Genomic DNA, 13,570 nt, shown 5'->3' with positions numbered 1-13,570 from the left:
CCGCGATGGCTGGTGGAGGCGACGGTGGGGGCGCCCTTGCAGGAGGTGGAGATGGCGGCGGCGGTGAAGGCGGTGGTGACGATGGTGGCGGTGGTGACGGTGGCGGTGGCGGCGGCTGTGGCGGCGGCGACGGCGGAGGTGGGGACGACGCAGGCGGCGATGGGGGAGGTGGCTAAGGCGGCGGCGGCGTCGGCGGTGGTGGCGGTGGTGGCGACGGCGACGGCGGCGGTGGTGACGCCGGCGGCGGCGATGGCGGAGGTGGTGACGGTGGCGGTGGCGACGGTGGCGGCGGTGACGGCGGTGGTGGCGACGGCGATGGAGGAGGTGGAGAAGGCGGCGGCGGTGACGGCGGTGGTGGTGATGGCGGTGGTGGCGAGGGTGGCGGTGGTGACGGCGGCGGCGGCGATGGAGGAGGTGGTGAGGGCGGCGGGGGCGAGGGTGGCGGCGGTGACGGCGGTGGTGGCGACGGCGATGGAGGAGGTGGAGAAGGTGGCGGCGGTGACGGCGGTGGTGGTGAGGGCGGTGGTGGCGAGGGTGGCGGTGGTGACGGCGGCGGCGGCGATGGAGGAGGTGGGGAGGGCGGCGGGGGCGAGAGGAGCGGTGGTGATGGTGGCGGTGGTGATGGCGGCGGTGGTGATGGCGGCGGTGGTGATGGCGGCGGTGGCGAGGGTGGCGGCGTCTACGGGGGCGGCGGCGATGGAGGAGGTGGCGAAGGCGGCGGCGGTGATGGCGATGGTGGTGACGGCGGCGGTGGCGAGGGTGGCGGCGGTGATGGCGGCGGTGGCGACGGCGATGGAGGAGGTGGAGAAGGCGGCGGCGGTGACGGCGGTGGTGGTGAGGGCGGTGGTGGCGAGGGTGGCGGTGGTGACGGCGGCGGCGGCGATGGAGGAGGTGGGGAGGGCGGTGGTGGCGAGGGTGGCGGCGGTGACGGCGGTGGTGGCGACGGCGATGGAGGAGGTGGCGAAGGCGGCGGCGGTGACGGCGGTGGTGGTGAGGGCGGTGGTGGCGAGGGTGGCGGTGGTGACGGCGGCGACGACGATGGAGGAGGTGGAGAAGGCGGCGGCGGTGACGGCGGTGGTGGTGAGGGCGGTGGTGGCGAGGGTGGCGGTGGTGACGGCGGCGGCGGCGATGGAGGAGGTGGGGAGGGCGGCGGGGGCGAGAGGAGCGGTGGTGATGGTGGCGGTGGTGATGGTGGCGGTGGTGATGGCGGCGGTGGTGAGGGCAGCGGCGGCGAGGGCGGCGGCGGCGATGGAGGAGGTGGAGAAGGCGGCGGCGGTGAGGGCGGCGGCGGCGAGGGCGGGCACGGGTCGCGGCCGTAGCACGTGTACGAGGTGAAGCCGGATCCAAATGGCAAGTCTAAGGCCAGCGTGTACACCAGGCAAATACCGGTCGGGTTGTACGCGTAGCCCGTGCAGTCTGCGTCAGCCGAGCATCCAGCCTCGCAGTCGCTGACGGACCCAACCCCTGTGGACCTGGAGCACTCGCAACCGGCGTCGGTCCCTGCCACTGTGCCGACTCTGCACAAGCCCGACCCCCTTTCGCTGTACGTGAAGCACAGCGTCGGCGGCAAGGCGGGCGAAGGGAAGGCGGGCGGCGGCAAGATGGGCGGCGGTCGGGAGGGCGGGCGGGGCAAGGTGAAGGGATCAACGACATCTGGGCAGTTGAAGCCGTCGTTCAGTTGGGTGGGGGCGACAGCGGGTGCCACCCACTTGAGCGTGACGGGGAGGGGAACTGGGGACGCCGCGACAAGCGAATTGACTTCCGCGCAGACGCGCGAGCCAGACGTTTTCCCGAAGTCGCACGCGTCGTCCCCGGTACGGTCGAGAACGGCCTGAAGCGAGGCCAACTCCACCTCGAAGATGCCGGATCCAGTGTTTGAGGAGAACTGTCGCGCGCGCGGGGGGGAAGGGGGGGGGGGGGGGGGACACGTGTGTCGGCGTTGTGTGTTTGGGGGGGGGACACGTGTGTCGGCGTGGTGTGTTTGGTAGGTGGTGTGGGTGTGGGTGTGTGGGTGTGGGGGGTCGCGCACGTAGATTCGGTCGCCATAACGATAACCGGCACCGAACCCTCCCATCGTGCGTTTGCTGCTTGTGGATGCGGTGTAGTCGACGACGACGCGGCTGTAGGCGTAGCCTGTGACATCCCCGGCGCCGTCGAGCTTGATGATCCAGACGCTCGCATCGTACGTTCCCAGACCGATCAGGTAATTTATGCTATTGTACTCGAAGTCGATGAAATCCGCCATGTTTTGGCCGCCCGGCTTCCACGTTTGCATGACTCCTGTCGATGTCCCAGCTACGTCTACAGTCCAGATACCCGTCGTCATGTAGCATTGGGTGCAGTCGGTCGGGAGGCCATAGGCGGCCTCCATGTCGGCTCCGGTCAGGCCCCAGGCCGTGATGTCGATGACTCCGCCTGTGCCCCTGCCAGATAAGACGTTTGAGAAGCCGCAGCTGCTCAGAGAGCTGACCGCGACCGGGCTGCCGACTGGGTAGGCGATGTTGTGGACGTCCGGCAGCTTCTGGACCTCAAGACCGCCTTCTCTCGCGAGGTAGTACGTCCCATCGCTCGTGATGGTGGCCGTGTTTCCCCAGTAAGGAGCCTGGCAGAGACATTCCGCCGAGTTTTGGACGGCGGAGAAGCGGCAAAAGTACCCCGGCGCAACGTCCGGATCCGAAGACGTCGAGTCGGAGAAGAGCCCGTACGCGATATCGTCGTTGGTGTTGTAGCCCTGCGCATTCAGCTGCGCCGTCGGTTGTTCTGCGCTGTCCACGGTCCACTGCCAGATCTCGGTGAAATCTCCATCAGCGAAGTTGAGCTGCATCGTCCGATAGTTGGCGTCGGAGGTGCCCTTAATGATCTGGATGGGGTAGGGGTAGGTCGTGCAGTCCCAGGGCGCGACGACGGCCTGGATCGGAGAGAGAATCACGGGCAAGAGGGCACATAGCTGCCGGCCAACAGGAGGACCGCGCATGTGCAGACAGTAGACAGCCAGTGCGCCTCAGGCTGAACTCCGGCAGCGAGCAGGCTGCAGGCTCGCGAGCAGAGCCGCGACGTGATCGAGACAGCAGAGCCGCAATGTTGTGACCGAGCGGCACGTGCGGTGGGACCGGACCGGCGCGGCGTGCTGCGTGCAACTTGGACCAACTTGGTCAAAACCGGCGCGGACGTCCATTTTTAGCGTTACATGAATCCGACCTTTTCTTCATTCTGTGTCCACACGTTCACACCCACACCTGAGTCATCCTTGCCGCCAAAGAATTTCAATTCTCGACTTGGGCCCTCGGGGAGGCCTGCCTGGCCTGGCCTCCCTCTCCCTCCCTCCCTCCCTCCCTCCCTCTCTCTCAACTCTGATACGGCACTCACTGCTTTGCAAAAAATCTCTTTGCTTTGTTGTCAACGCGCAGGAATGCTCCGAGATTTTGTGCACGATGCTCCAGAGCTCGGGAGCGGGAGCCGGGAGGCAGGGTCACACACTGGAACACAACGTTCACACCAGAGCCCTCTCACACCTCACTCAAGGAGGTGGCCCCGCTCCTGCGATTGCCAGTTCGGATGCGTTTTCCTTGACCACAGCCCATCCCACCCGCGTCCCGACCTGCGACCTGCCTGTTCTGTGTTCTAGCAAGCATGAATTGCGCATGGTGAATTTCTTTCTATACTGGGTTGTCTGGTGCCTTCGTCTCTTCACAGCCATATCCCTCAAGGAGGTGGCCCCGCTCCTCGATCTCAACGATTCCCCTTGGCCAGCGCACCTTCCCACACAGCACACTGATTCCAAAGGTGATGCTGCAGCCTCGTCGAGTGATGCATATACAAGCGTCGTTGTGGCGTGGCAGTTTCATAGAGCTGGTCAAATAGACAAGTCGCAGTTGCGGCGTGACCACTCCGACTGTCCGTGTGTTTGAGTGTGCGTCGTCGATATCTTCTTCGGCATGCAAAATTCTTCGATCGCTCTCTTGCGTTGGCTCTGGCTCCAAAGACCTCGAGAAGCGTGCGCGTGCCTCTACTCGCCAGGCCGGCATACATGCACACAGTGGCGAGACGGCGCCACCGGCACCTCCACGAGGAGCCCATGGTGCCGTGCATCTTCCCCTCCAGCTCGCTAAACACGACGCTGCTGACGCACAATGCAGTCACCTTTCTGCCGCGGCCCGGCTCCTCAGAGGCGCCACAGGCTGACGACCCGGTCGCCTCGGCAGTCGCCGCGCTGGACGCATCGATTGCCGCGTGGCTTCGGCCACAGCAGACTGCGTGCAAGGAGCGCGGCTTTCGCTTCGTCGTGCGGGAGGGAGGGTTCGGTAGCACCCTCAACTCGCTCGTCAAAGAGCTCCTGTGGGCGCTGCTTCATGGCCGGCCGCCGCTCGGCGAGGCGCTATCAGAGCGCTCCGGCTCGCGTAGAGCGCAGCACCGGCTGAGGCTCGCGGAGCCGGCGCCGCTCGAGCTGTTTCGAAACGCCACCACCTGCGCCAACGCCAGCCTCGAGTGCTTTCTTCAGCCCCTCACCAACTGCTCGGCAGAGAGCCGCACCTCGCAGCGCGGCATGGCGCACGGAGGCCGGTGGCTGGAGGTAGTGTCGCACGAGGAGGTGCTCGCGATGGCTCCGCCCGGCACGGAGCCGCTGAGAGCCGACATCGCCGCCGCTGGCCGCTTCGCCCTCGTCTCTCTCCTCCTCGCCTCGCTGCTCCGCCCCTCGGGCTCGGTCGCGGCGAGGCTGCGAGCGGTGCGCTCCTCTCTCGGCTGGCCGGAGGCGGAGCCTCGAGCGGCGAGGGGAGGGAGGGGCGCCCCGCCGCCGCTGCTGATCGGAGTCCACCTCCGCGCCGGCGACGCGTGCGACGCCGAGGCCCTCGCGCGCCACAACCGGACGTGCGAGCCTCTGAGCGCCTTCGCTGCCGCGGTGCAGGCCGTCGTGTCGGCCTACGGCGGGAAGCGGCGAGTCTTTGCGTACCTGGCCACCGACGACGCGGCGGCGGCGGCGGAGGCGCGCTCGCTCGGCACGGCGGCGCGGCGCGGCCGCACGAGCCGCCGCGGCGGCGCAGCTGCCGGCGGGGGGACGAGCGGCGGCATCGTCTGGCTGACGCGGAGCGATGAGGAGGCGTTGGCGGAGGGGCGCCTTCGGCTCTCGCGCCGACGGCTCCCAGCGCCCACCCGCTCCTCCTCGCCTCCAGGTGCGGCGAAAGTGGCAGACCCTCAGGCGGCGGGGTGGAGGGGCCGGCGTGCGGCAGATCGAGCAGCTGATCTCTGGAGGCAGCGTCGACGGTCACGAGGATGCGACGAGCGTGATGGTCGACCTGCTGCTGCTCGCCTCGTGCGACGTCCTCATCGGCAAGTTCTCGTCAAACATCGACCGGCTCGCCTACTCGCTCATGGCGGTGCGGCGCGGGCGCGAGCACCGCCGCGAACAGGCCGAGGGGGTGGCGGCCGAGGCGGAGGCCGCCAGCCAGCGCGCCTCGCCTCCGCTCTGCCTCCCTCCGTATGTGTCACTCGACCACCCGTGGTGCGCGGACTGGGGCGTCAGGCTGCCCATCCGCACCCTGAGCCCATTGCCGTACGCGGCGGCTTTGCCGACCGTGCCGACGCTGCGCGAGGAGGAGGGCAGCCCTCCGCGGGTGGTGGGTGGCTTCGAGTGCTGATGATCATGATGTGGCTCTCTACGCACTACGGTTCTCCGTCGGTCTGGTTCGCGGCTCCCTCCCACCATGACAGAGACAGCTGACACGTGACAGGCCTCAGGCCCGATAGACCAAGCGCAAGGGGGACGCGAGAGAGCCGAGTCCCGAGACGTACATTTGTGTACGGGTTTGACGGGTTAGCGCGGCGCTAAATGGAGCCATAAGGTAGGTCTCTTTCTTCTCTATCTTTACGGTACACGCGACGCGCACAAAACTCGCATAACTCTCTCGAAGTCTGCGCAGAGAGTGTCCCTGACCCTCTCGCTCGCGCGCTCGAAACCACTCACCACGCCTCTTCTCGTTTTGCGGCGGCCGACCGCCCTGATCTCGAGCCCTGGTCTATGGCCACCCTAGCGCCCGCCCTGCGGACGGGCCCACTCCTCCATAAGCTGTACTCGAGCAAGCCGCGCCTGCGCCTCGCCGGCCACCGCCTCCCACCGCCTCAATCCATCAGGTGGAGGGGGGAGGCGGGGGAGAACTGGCGAGCGGCGGCCGGCTCCGCGGGCTCTGCGGGCCTCGCCCCCAGCGCCGCAAGGAGCTCCGACTTTTCGAGCAGGTGGTTGTGCCGCAGCCCGCGCCTCGCCATCTCCTGCTTGAGCGCGCGGACCCCCATCCCGCGCAGCTCCTCCTCGCTAGGGCCTGCAGCCTCGCCGCCCCCCTCGTCGCCGCCGCCGCGCAGGGTGTGGCCCAAGTCGACGACGTCGTCGATCCCGATGCTCACCTCGGCCAGCCCCTCCTCCTCCGCGCTCGCCCGGTTCCGCGGCACCGCCGCCGGCGCCGCCGAGAATGCCGCCCCGCCGCCCGCCCCGCCGGCAGGGCCGCCCCGAGGCGCGGCGGCGGCGGGCGGCACGCCCGACGCGGAGGCGGCGGACGGGTCCGACTGCGCCGACTCCTCATCACAGTGGCGCTGGTAGGCGTCCCCGGCGGCCAGCCCGTCCGCAGCCCCGTCGGCGTCGGCGGAGACGAGGACGCCTGGCAGTGGTGGTGATGGTGGTGGTGACGACGAGGAGAGTAGTGATGCTCCTCGTCGGCGGAAGGGAGGGCGCCGGCGCAGATGCATGAGGTGCAGGTGCAGCAGAGAAGGAGCCCGACGACGGTAAGGAAGGGGGTGAGGATGAGGGCGGCCGAGAGAGGGACGCCCTCGGCCAGCCGGAGCGAGAGGAGGAGGAGGCAGAAGAAGCAGATCAGCGAGGCGGCGGAGCTCAGTCCCGCGAGCACGCGCCTCGCCACACGCTCCTCCTCCTGCGCCTGCGCAGCAGCAGAGAGGGAGGGGGAGGGGGAGCTCGACACCGCAGCTCACGGCGAGGGCCTCCCACCCACCCTCCCTCTCCCTCCCTCGCCCTCCCTCTCCCTCCCTCCCTCTCCCTCCCTCGCCCTCTCTCTCCCTCCCGCCCTCCCTCCCACCCACCCACCCTCCCTCGCCCTCCCCCCCTCCCTCCCTCCCTCCCTCGCCCTCCCTCCCTCCCTCGCCCTCCCCCCCTCCCTCTCCCTCCCTCCCTCCCTCCCTCCCTCTCCCTCCCTCCCTCCCTCTCCCTCCCTCGCCCTCCCTCCCTCCCTCCCTCCCTCCCTCCCTCCCTCCCTCCCTCCCCCTCCCTCCCTCCCTCCCCCTCCCTCCCTCTCCGTCGCCGTGGCGGTGGCGCGCCGCTGCTTTGATCGAGGCGCACGAGGCGGCGGCGCGGAGGCAGTAGAGGAGGAGGAGGAGCCAGAGAGGCGTCAGCACCGTCCACCAGGTGACGGGCAGAAGGTCGTCCACCCTGCAGCCGAGCAAGCCTGACGCGGAGTGGCGGAGGCGGAGTGGCGGAGGCGGAGTGGCGGAGGCGGCGAGGGTCAGGCGAGACGAGAGAAGAGGAAGTCTGTGCTCCCGGAGGAGGCGCACCGAGGAAGGAGAGCTGCAGCGAGGAGCGTGCCACGACGGAGACCAGCCTCCGCTGGGCTGCCGCCCGGTCTGCCCCCTCTGCGCCTTGCCCGCCGCCTACACACGCGCTCGACTGGTCTCCTGCGCGCGGGCAGCATGCGCCTGCTGCACGCGTGCGGCATGCGCCTCGGCCTCGTCCGAGTGCAGTCCGTCCGTGCATGCAGAGCTCCGCGACCGCGCCGAGGAAGATTGAGATCTCGAGCGGGAGGAACGCCTCGGAGTAGGAGAAGGGCGCCTGCAGGGGCAGCAGCAGCCAAGGCCGAGGCGAGGCGAGTGGCGGGCGCGAGTGTGTGTGTGTGTGTGTGTGGCAGGGCGGTTGGGGGGCGCGGGTGGTCGGATCGCGCCTGCTCTCCCGCGTCGAGCTTGTAGGCGAGCAGCAGCTGAAAGGCGAGCAGCAGCGCCAGGTTGACTTGCCGGCGGTTTGGGACGCACCGCCAGCAGCCGGCGTCCCGGTCGCGCGGGCTGGCGGCGGCGAGGGCAAGCACGAGCAAGTCGACGAGCCAGAGGGGGGTGAAGACGGCGGGCCAGGGCCAGGCGAGGCCGCCATCGATGCGCATCGTGAGGATGACGGGGAAGACCACCACCAGCCCTACCACAACCACCAACAGCACGCAGAGCAGCCCCGACTGTGCCGCCGGGTTGAGCAGCCAGGGAGGCACGCCGTATGCGGCCGCCTGCTCCATGATCTGCACGCCCTGCTCGCCGAAGCGGTCGTACACTTGCCGCCGCTGCGGGTCGGACAGCGTTGCGTACGCCGTCGAGATCTTCTGAAAGGTTTCGCCCGCGTCGGGATTCTTATCCGGATGGAATCGCAGCGCCAGCTTGCGGTACGCTTTTCGGATCTCGTCGGGAGTGGCGTGCGGCTCGACGCTGAGCAGCGAGTAGTAGCTCTCGCTCACAGAGACACCTGGAGTGAACGAGCCCATTCAGCCGTCGTCGGCGTGCTGCTCGTTCGGCGCCTACAGCGAATGTTGAAGGGTGAGTGGTGCCGGGGTTGTGTTTACGTGAAGTGGAGCAAGGCGGTGTGGGGCGCCCCCCACTGGCGCCGAGGGTAAGAGGACGTCTGCCGCTTGCTTGTTCTTGACGTCGTTGACCCATTCGGCACGCCTAGGGGATTTAACCCAGTCGGCACGCGCATTGCGCGCCTGCTCGTTGATGTTTTCGGCGTCGCCGCCCGCCACCGCCGCCATGCCCATGGATGGAGATATGCTGCGTGTGGTGGACGACGAAGGAGGAGGCGCTCGCCGACGCCGCCCCATACACCGTCCGGTCCGTGTTGGTGCCCACCGCTTCCTTGGCGAACACACGTGGAGGAACTGTTTGGTGGGCGGCGCAATGCCACCCAAACAAAGTCTCCACGAGCACCAGCCGCGTTATGGCTTTCTTGACCCAATTCGCGTCGTAGTACTGGGCCCCCATCCACTTCCAGCCTGCATTCTTCTTGACCCACCCGTCTCCATAGCGTGGTCTTATTTGACCCATCGTCCCTTTCCGGTCGTGAGTCGAGTGGTCGAGCGGTCCGTCCACCTGACGGCCACGCTCCTTGCACCCCACGACCCCCGTCACCTCGGGCTTCTCCTTATCCCCGAGGATGATGCCAACCGAGCGTGCCCGGATGGCATTCTGGGCGGCCCTTTATAGCACCCCGTCCGGGTCGGCGTTCTGTTCGCGTTCTCGGCGCCCCCACAACAACACAAACAAAACAAGAATAAATAAATAAATAAAACGGACACCTCTACTAGGAGATGGGTAAAAAGGAACAGGTCCCCGCCCTGCGGTCTTTGTGCAGGGTTCTTTGTGGGTGTGGTCGGCGACTAGCCGGGGTCGTCCTCCCGATGGGGGACTATCACTAGCCGTCTTCCACATGGTCCCTCGGGTCCCTGCTGCTCCTAATCTCGTCAAACAAAACAAGAGTTGTTTGGTATTGCTAAAAATCTCTCTCACAACACAAAACACAAAACAATCTCTCAACACAACTCTCTCAAAGACAAAAACAAAGAAGGTTTCCTTTCCTGTAAAAGAAAGAAAGAAACCCGACAAGCCAAGGGAGGGATGGGCTAAAAGAAAGAAAGAAAACGGACAACCCAAGGGAGGGATGGGAGGGCCGCACGCCGCCACCACACAAAGAAAGAAAGAAAGAAAACAGACAACCCAAGGGAGGGATGGGACACACACACAGGGGATGGGCTTTCCCGAGGACTGGTGCACTTGGAGCACTTGGAGTGCAGTCGGCAACCGCACACCCAGGGCCGGGGCGCCGAGACTGGTTTCTCTCTCTTACCAGGGTAGGCCTCCACTGCAAACAGCGCTCCGACGAGTTGCTGGTGGGAGAGGCGCTGAGACGCGACATGGTGGAGCCCGCCTCTGTCAGCACCGCGGAGTATGCCAAGACGGACGCTGCCGTCGACTCGCTTGCCGACGCCCTCGCCGACCCCGAAGCGACGGCCGACACGGAGATCGACGTGCCCGAGGCGCTCGGGCTGCAGGAGGCGGAGACGGACACGGTGCTCGACAAGACGTCGCCCACCGACGCGCTGTACGGCGTCACATGCACTAGCTTCGACGACGAGAAGCTCGGTGCGCCGCGCCGCCAGCGCCGCGGCGTGCACGAGAGCGCCTCGACGCACGTCCGGCCGCGTCCCCAGGCCTGCCGCCGCTGCTGCTCAAGGGGCTGCAGGAGATGAAGTTCGTGCGGCCGTCCAAGATCCAGGCCGCCTCGCTGCCCAAGATCTGGGCGGGGCGCGAACTGCTGGCCCAGTCGCACAACGGCATCCGCCCGGCAGCAGCTCGCTCCTTGCAGCCCCGCGGCTGCACCGCTGCACCTCCCTCGCCGCAGGCACGGGCAAGACGGCGTGCTTCGTGCTGGGGATGCTCAAGGCGGTGGTCGCCGACCCTGGGCCGCAGGCGCTCTGCCTCTCGCCCACGCGCGAGCTCGCGAAGCAGATCGGCGCGTGGCAGCGAGGGTGCAGGTGAAGCGGGCCGCTCTCGAGAGCGTGTGGGTGTGGGCGTGTGTCTAGGCGAGGAGGTGCTGAAGATGGGGAAGCACATGCTGGCCGAGTCTGGCATCCGGCTCAAGGTGATTCTGCGGGAGGAGCGGTACGAGTCCGGCGCCAAGATGGAGGAGCAGCTCGTGGTTGGCACGCCGGGAAAGGCGTTCGGAGAGAGGGAGAGGGAGAGGGAGAGGGAGAGGGAGAGGGAGAGGGAGAGGGAGAGGGAGAGGGAGAGGGAGAGGGAGAGGGAGAGAAGGCAGCGCGGGCAGGCGAGTCGCACAGGCGCACGGGCACACAGGGCACGTCGGCACACGCATCCGGCGCACTACGCATCCTCCACCCTCCTTTGCCCCTCGGTGTGTGAAGGTGTGGACGCTTGTCAACATGCGTGTCCTCGGGACAGACCAGCTCAAGATCTTTGTCCTCGACGAGGCGAGAGAGGAGCCGAGAGGAGCCGAGAGGAGCACGAGGGGACCCGAGCAAGCGCGAGCTCTCTCTCCTCGACGAGGGCGGCGGCGGCGGCGGGGAGTAGAAGAGAAGCCACGGCCAGCTGGAGGCGGGGGCATGGCCAGACTGGAGGGTCTCTGCCCGCCCTCTGCCCTGCACGGAGAGAGAGCAGACAGCCCTTGGCGTGACAGCCTTGGGTGGAACCGGCGGCTGCTGCGCCATGGCACCTTTGCCCCGCGGCGTGGTTGCTGCGCGCCTCACGTTTGCGCGACGACCGCCGCAGGCGGACGAGATGCTGACGTTGATTAATTAACAGCTAATTAACAGCTAATTAACATCAGGCGGACGAGATGCTGATGTTGGGCGGACTCGGCGACACGACCAAGCGGATCCGGCAGCGGTTGCCCAAGGCGAGTGCAGCACTCTCTTCTTCTCTCGCTAAATGGTTAATTAACAGTTGGTGAATAGTGAGTCATAACTGCAGGCGGTGCAGACTCTCTTCTTCTCTCGTTAATTCACAGTTACTTAACAGTTGGTGAATAGTGAGTCATAACTGCAGGCGGTGCAGACGCTCTTCTTCTCGGCGACGTGGACCGAGCCCGTCAAGAAGTTCGCTAAGCAGATGTCGGCCGTGTCGGGCCGGGAGTGGTCGCAGATCGAAGTGCAGCGCGCATTCATCTTCAACGACCAGGCGCGCGGAGGAGGAGGAGGGGGAGGGGGGAGGGGGGGGGGCACCCGCCCGCGACACGCCCCGCGGCGCTTCCACGCCGCGTCCCGCCGCCCCGCTCTCTGCAGGTGCGGCAGATGTACTACCGCGCCGCGGGCACGCGCGAGAAGGAGCAGCGGGCTAGCCGAGACCGCAATCCACAGACAAGCGTGGCTCACCACAGCTGGCGATGAGTGACAGGAGCAGCGGCTCGCCGAGATCCTCAACGTCGTCACCGTCGGGCAGTGCATCATCTTCGTGCACACGCGCGGCCGAGGCGAGAGGGTCTCCCCCCGGCGGCGGCAGCCGGCTTCAGCGCGGACTCTGCTTGTGAGCTAGGCGCGACGCCGTCGAGAGGGTGGCCGCGATGCTCGAGCAGAACGGGCGAGATTCCGCCGAGATTGAGCCGAGATGGCCGAGGCGAGGAAGAGGCAAGGAAGAGGCACGGATGAGATGTGGCCGAGATGTGGCACGGGCTTGCGCCGCCTCCCCTGGCCTTCGCCGCAGCGTGGCGCTGCGCCCCACGCACACGCCCCACGCACCCGTCCTCTTCGTGACTCGAGTCTCCAAGCGTGCTTGAGGAGGAGTGCACTGCCAGGCACACGGTCTCTTCGCTGCACGGCCGGATGGAGGAGAGCGCGCGCGACAAAGTGCCGCCCGACTCGACGACCTGCAGTCTCGCCATCCTCACAGCAGTCCGACTCGCATCTTCGCGAGCAGGTGCTCAGCGACTTTCGCGCGGGCACCACCCGCTTCCTCATCACCACCAACGTGCTCGCGCGCGGCGTCGACGTGCCCGCCGTCACGCTCGTCATACAGTGCGCCTCCTCCCGCACCTCCCCCCACCGCCAACCCACCCCTCGCTCCCGCTCCCGCCCGCCTCCTCCCCCACCCCCTGCCCAGCTGTTCCGCTCCTCGGTGCACATTTCTGTCCCCACCCCGCTAGCGCCGCGCCGCAGGTTCGACATGCCGACCAAGAAGGGCGGCGGCGCCGACCCGGAGACGTACTTGCACCGCGTCGGCCGCACGGGGCGGTTCGGCCGGCCCGGCTGCGCGCTCAGCCTCATCGCCGACGAGAAGGAGATGAAGGTGCTGAAGCAGATCGAGGTGTACTTCAGCAGGGAGAACCTGGTCACCGAGGTGCCGCCCGACACGGACCCGGAGGAGTTCGAGACGATGCTCAAGGCGTGAGCGGCGTCGGCGGGGTCGCGGGGTAACACAGCAGCATGCTCCTCTCTTCTCCGTGCGGGTTCGGCGTCGTGGCGCAGGCTCCACTGTGGCCGTCTGGCCGAGGCACGACGAAAGTGCGCGGAACACACAGCTGTCAGCTCCACACGTCGGTATCACGTGCGGCACTGGGAGTCCACTCTGTCGGACCCGCACCCTAGCCCGCACCGAGCTCGCTCGCTGCGGTCTGCGCGCTAACCACTTGCTCGTTGCTGCGCACAGAAAAACCGTCTGTGTGCCGGCTGTGCCGCGTCGTCGCTCGGGCGGTTACCGTTTATTCTCCGCCCTTATGGCTACTTCATGTAAAAGAACCGGCGAGCATGTGGTGTCGGCCCGTGTGTCAGAGGTGGGCTAGACCACGCTGGTGTCTGTGCACACACAGCACAGCGAGCTGGAGAGGGTTGCGGACGCACCTGACTCGGTCAGTTTCGATGTACTATTGCACATGAAGCCATGCTCAGACACACCTGATTTCTATTGTCGTCCGCTACGCATCAGCTCGGCGATGGATCGCCCGCTTTTGGCGGAGCTGGGAGGCCCGGCGTCGCGCCGGGCCGCCCACGCCCATCCGCAGGCCGCGCCTCTGCCGCCTCCTCCGCCTCGTCATCGTTGA

General features: G+C 67.2%; 4 protein-coding genes across 4 annotated transcripts; 3 read left to right on the top strand and 1 right to left on the bottom strand.

Moving 5' to 3' along the window:
- Positions 1-4,027: 4,027 nt before the first annotated feature.
- On the top strand, positions 4,028-5,633 carry EMIHUDRAFT_202809 (hypothetical protein; the record flags this gene model as incomplete). Its single annotated transcript, XM_005784555.1, has 2 exons — positions 4,028-4,936; positions 5,169-5,633. The coding sequence occupies 2 exons, from the start codon at positions 4,028-4,030 to the stop codon at positions 5,631-5,633; spliced, it is 1,374 nt and encodes a 457-aa protein (XP_005784612.1).
- A 2,652-nt stretch (positions 5,634-8,285) lies between these two features.
- EMIHUDRAFT_49780 (hypothetical protein) lies at positions 8,286-8,474 on the bottom strand (the record flags this gene model as incomplete). The annotated part of the gene is made up of 1 exon (XM_005784554.1): positions 8,286-8,474. A coding segment is annotated over one exon (189 nt), but the record flags the coding sequence as incomplete, so codon positions are not given.
- A 1,295-nt stretch (positions 8,475-9,769) lies between these two features.
- EMIHUDRAFT_449552 (hypothetical protein) lies at positions 9,770-11,658 on the top strand (the record flags this gene model as incomplete). Its single annotated transcript, XM_005784553.1, has 8 exons — positions 9,770-9,789; positions 9,872-10,164; positions 10,233-10,355; positions 10,424-10,534; positions 10,605-10,738; positions 10,944-11,009; positions 11,366-11,434; positions 11,584-11,658. Coding segments are annotated over 8 exons (891 nt in total), but the record flags the coding sequence as incomplete, so codon positions are not given.
- Positions 11,659-12,028: 370 nt separating this feature from the next.
- Positions 12,029-13,273, top strand: EMIHUDRAFT_352664 (hypothetical protein; the record flags this gene model as incomplete). Its single annotated transcript, XM_005784552.1, has 4 exons — positions 12,029-12,114; positions 12,330-12,380; positions 12,451-12,548; positions 12,690-13,273. Coding segments are annotated over 3 exons (381 nt in total), but the record flags the coding sequence as incomplete, so codon positions are not given.
- Between the last annotated feature and the right edge of the window lie 297 nt (positions 13,274-13,570).

Source organism: Emiliania huxleyi, assembly GCF_000372725.1.
Source record: "Emiliania huxleyi CCMP1516 chromosome Unknown EMIHUscaffold_17, whole genome shotgun sequence".
Lineage (NCBI taxonomy): Eukaryota > Haptophyta > Isochrysidales > Noelaerhabdaceae > Emiliania > Emiliania huxleyi.
The sequence above is the reverse complement of the archived record's forward strand: the minus strand, read 5'-3'. Positions and strand labels throughout refer to the sequence as shown.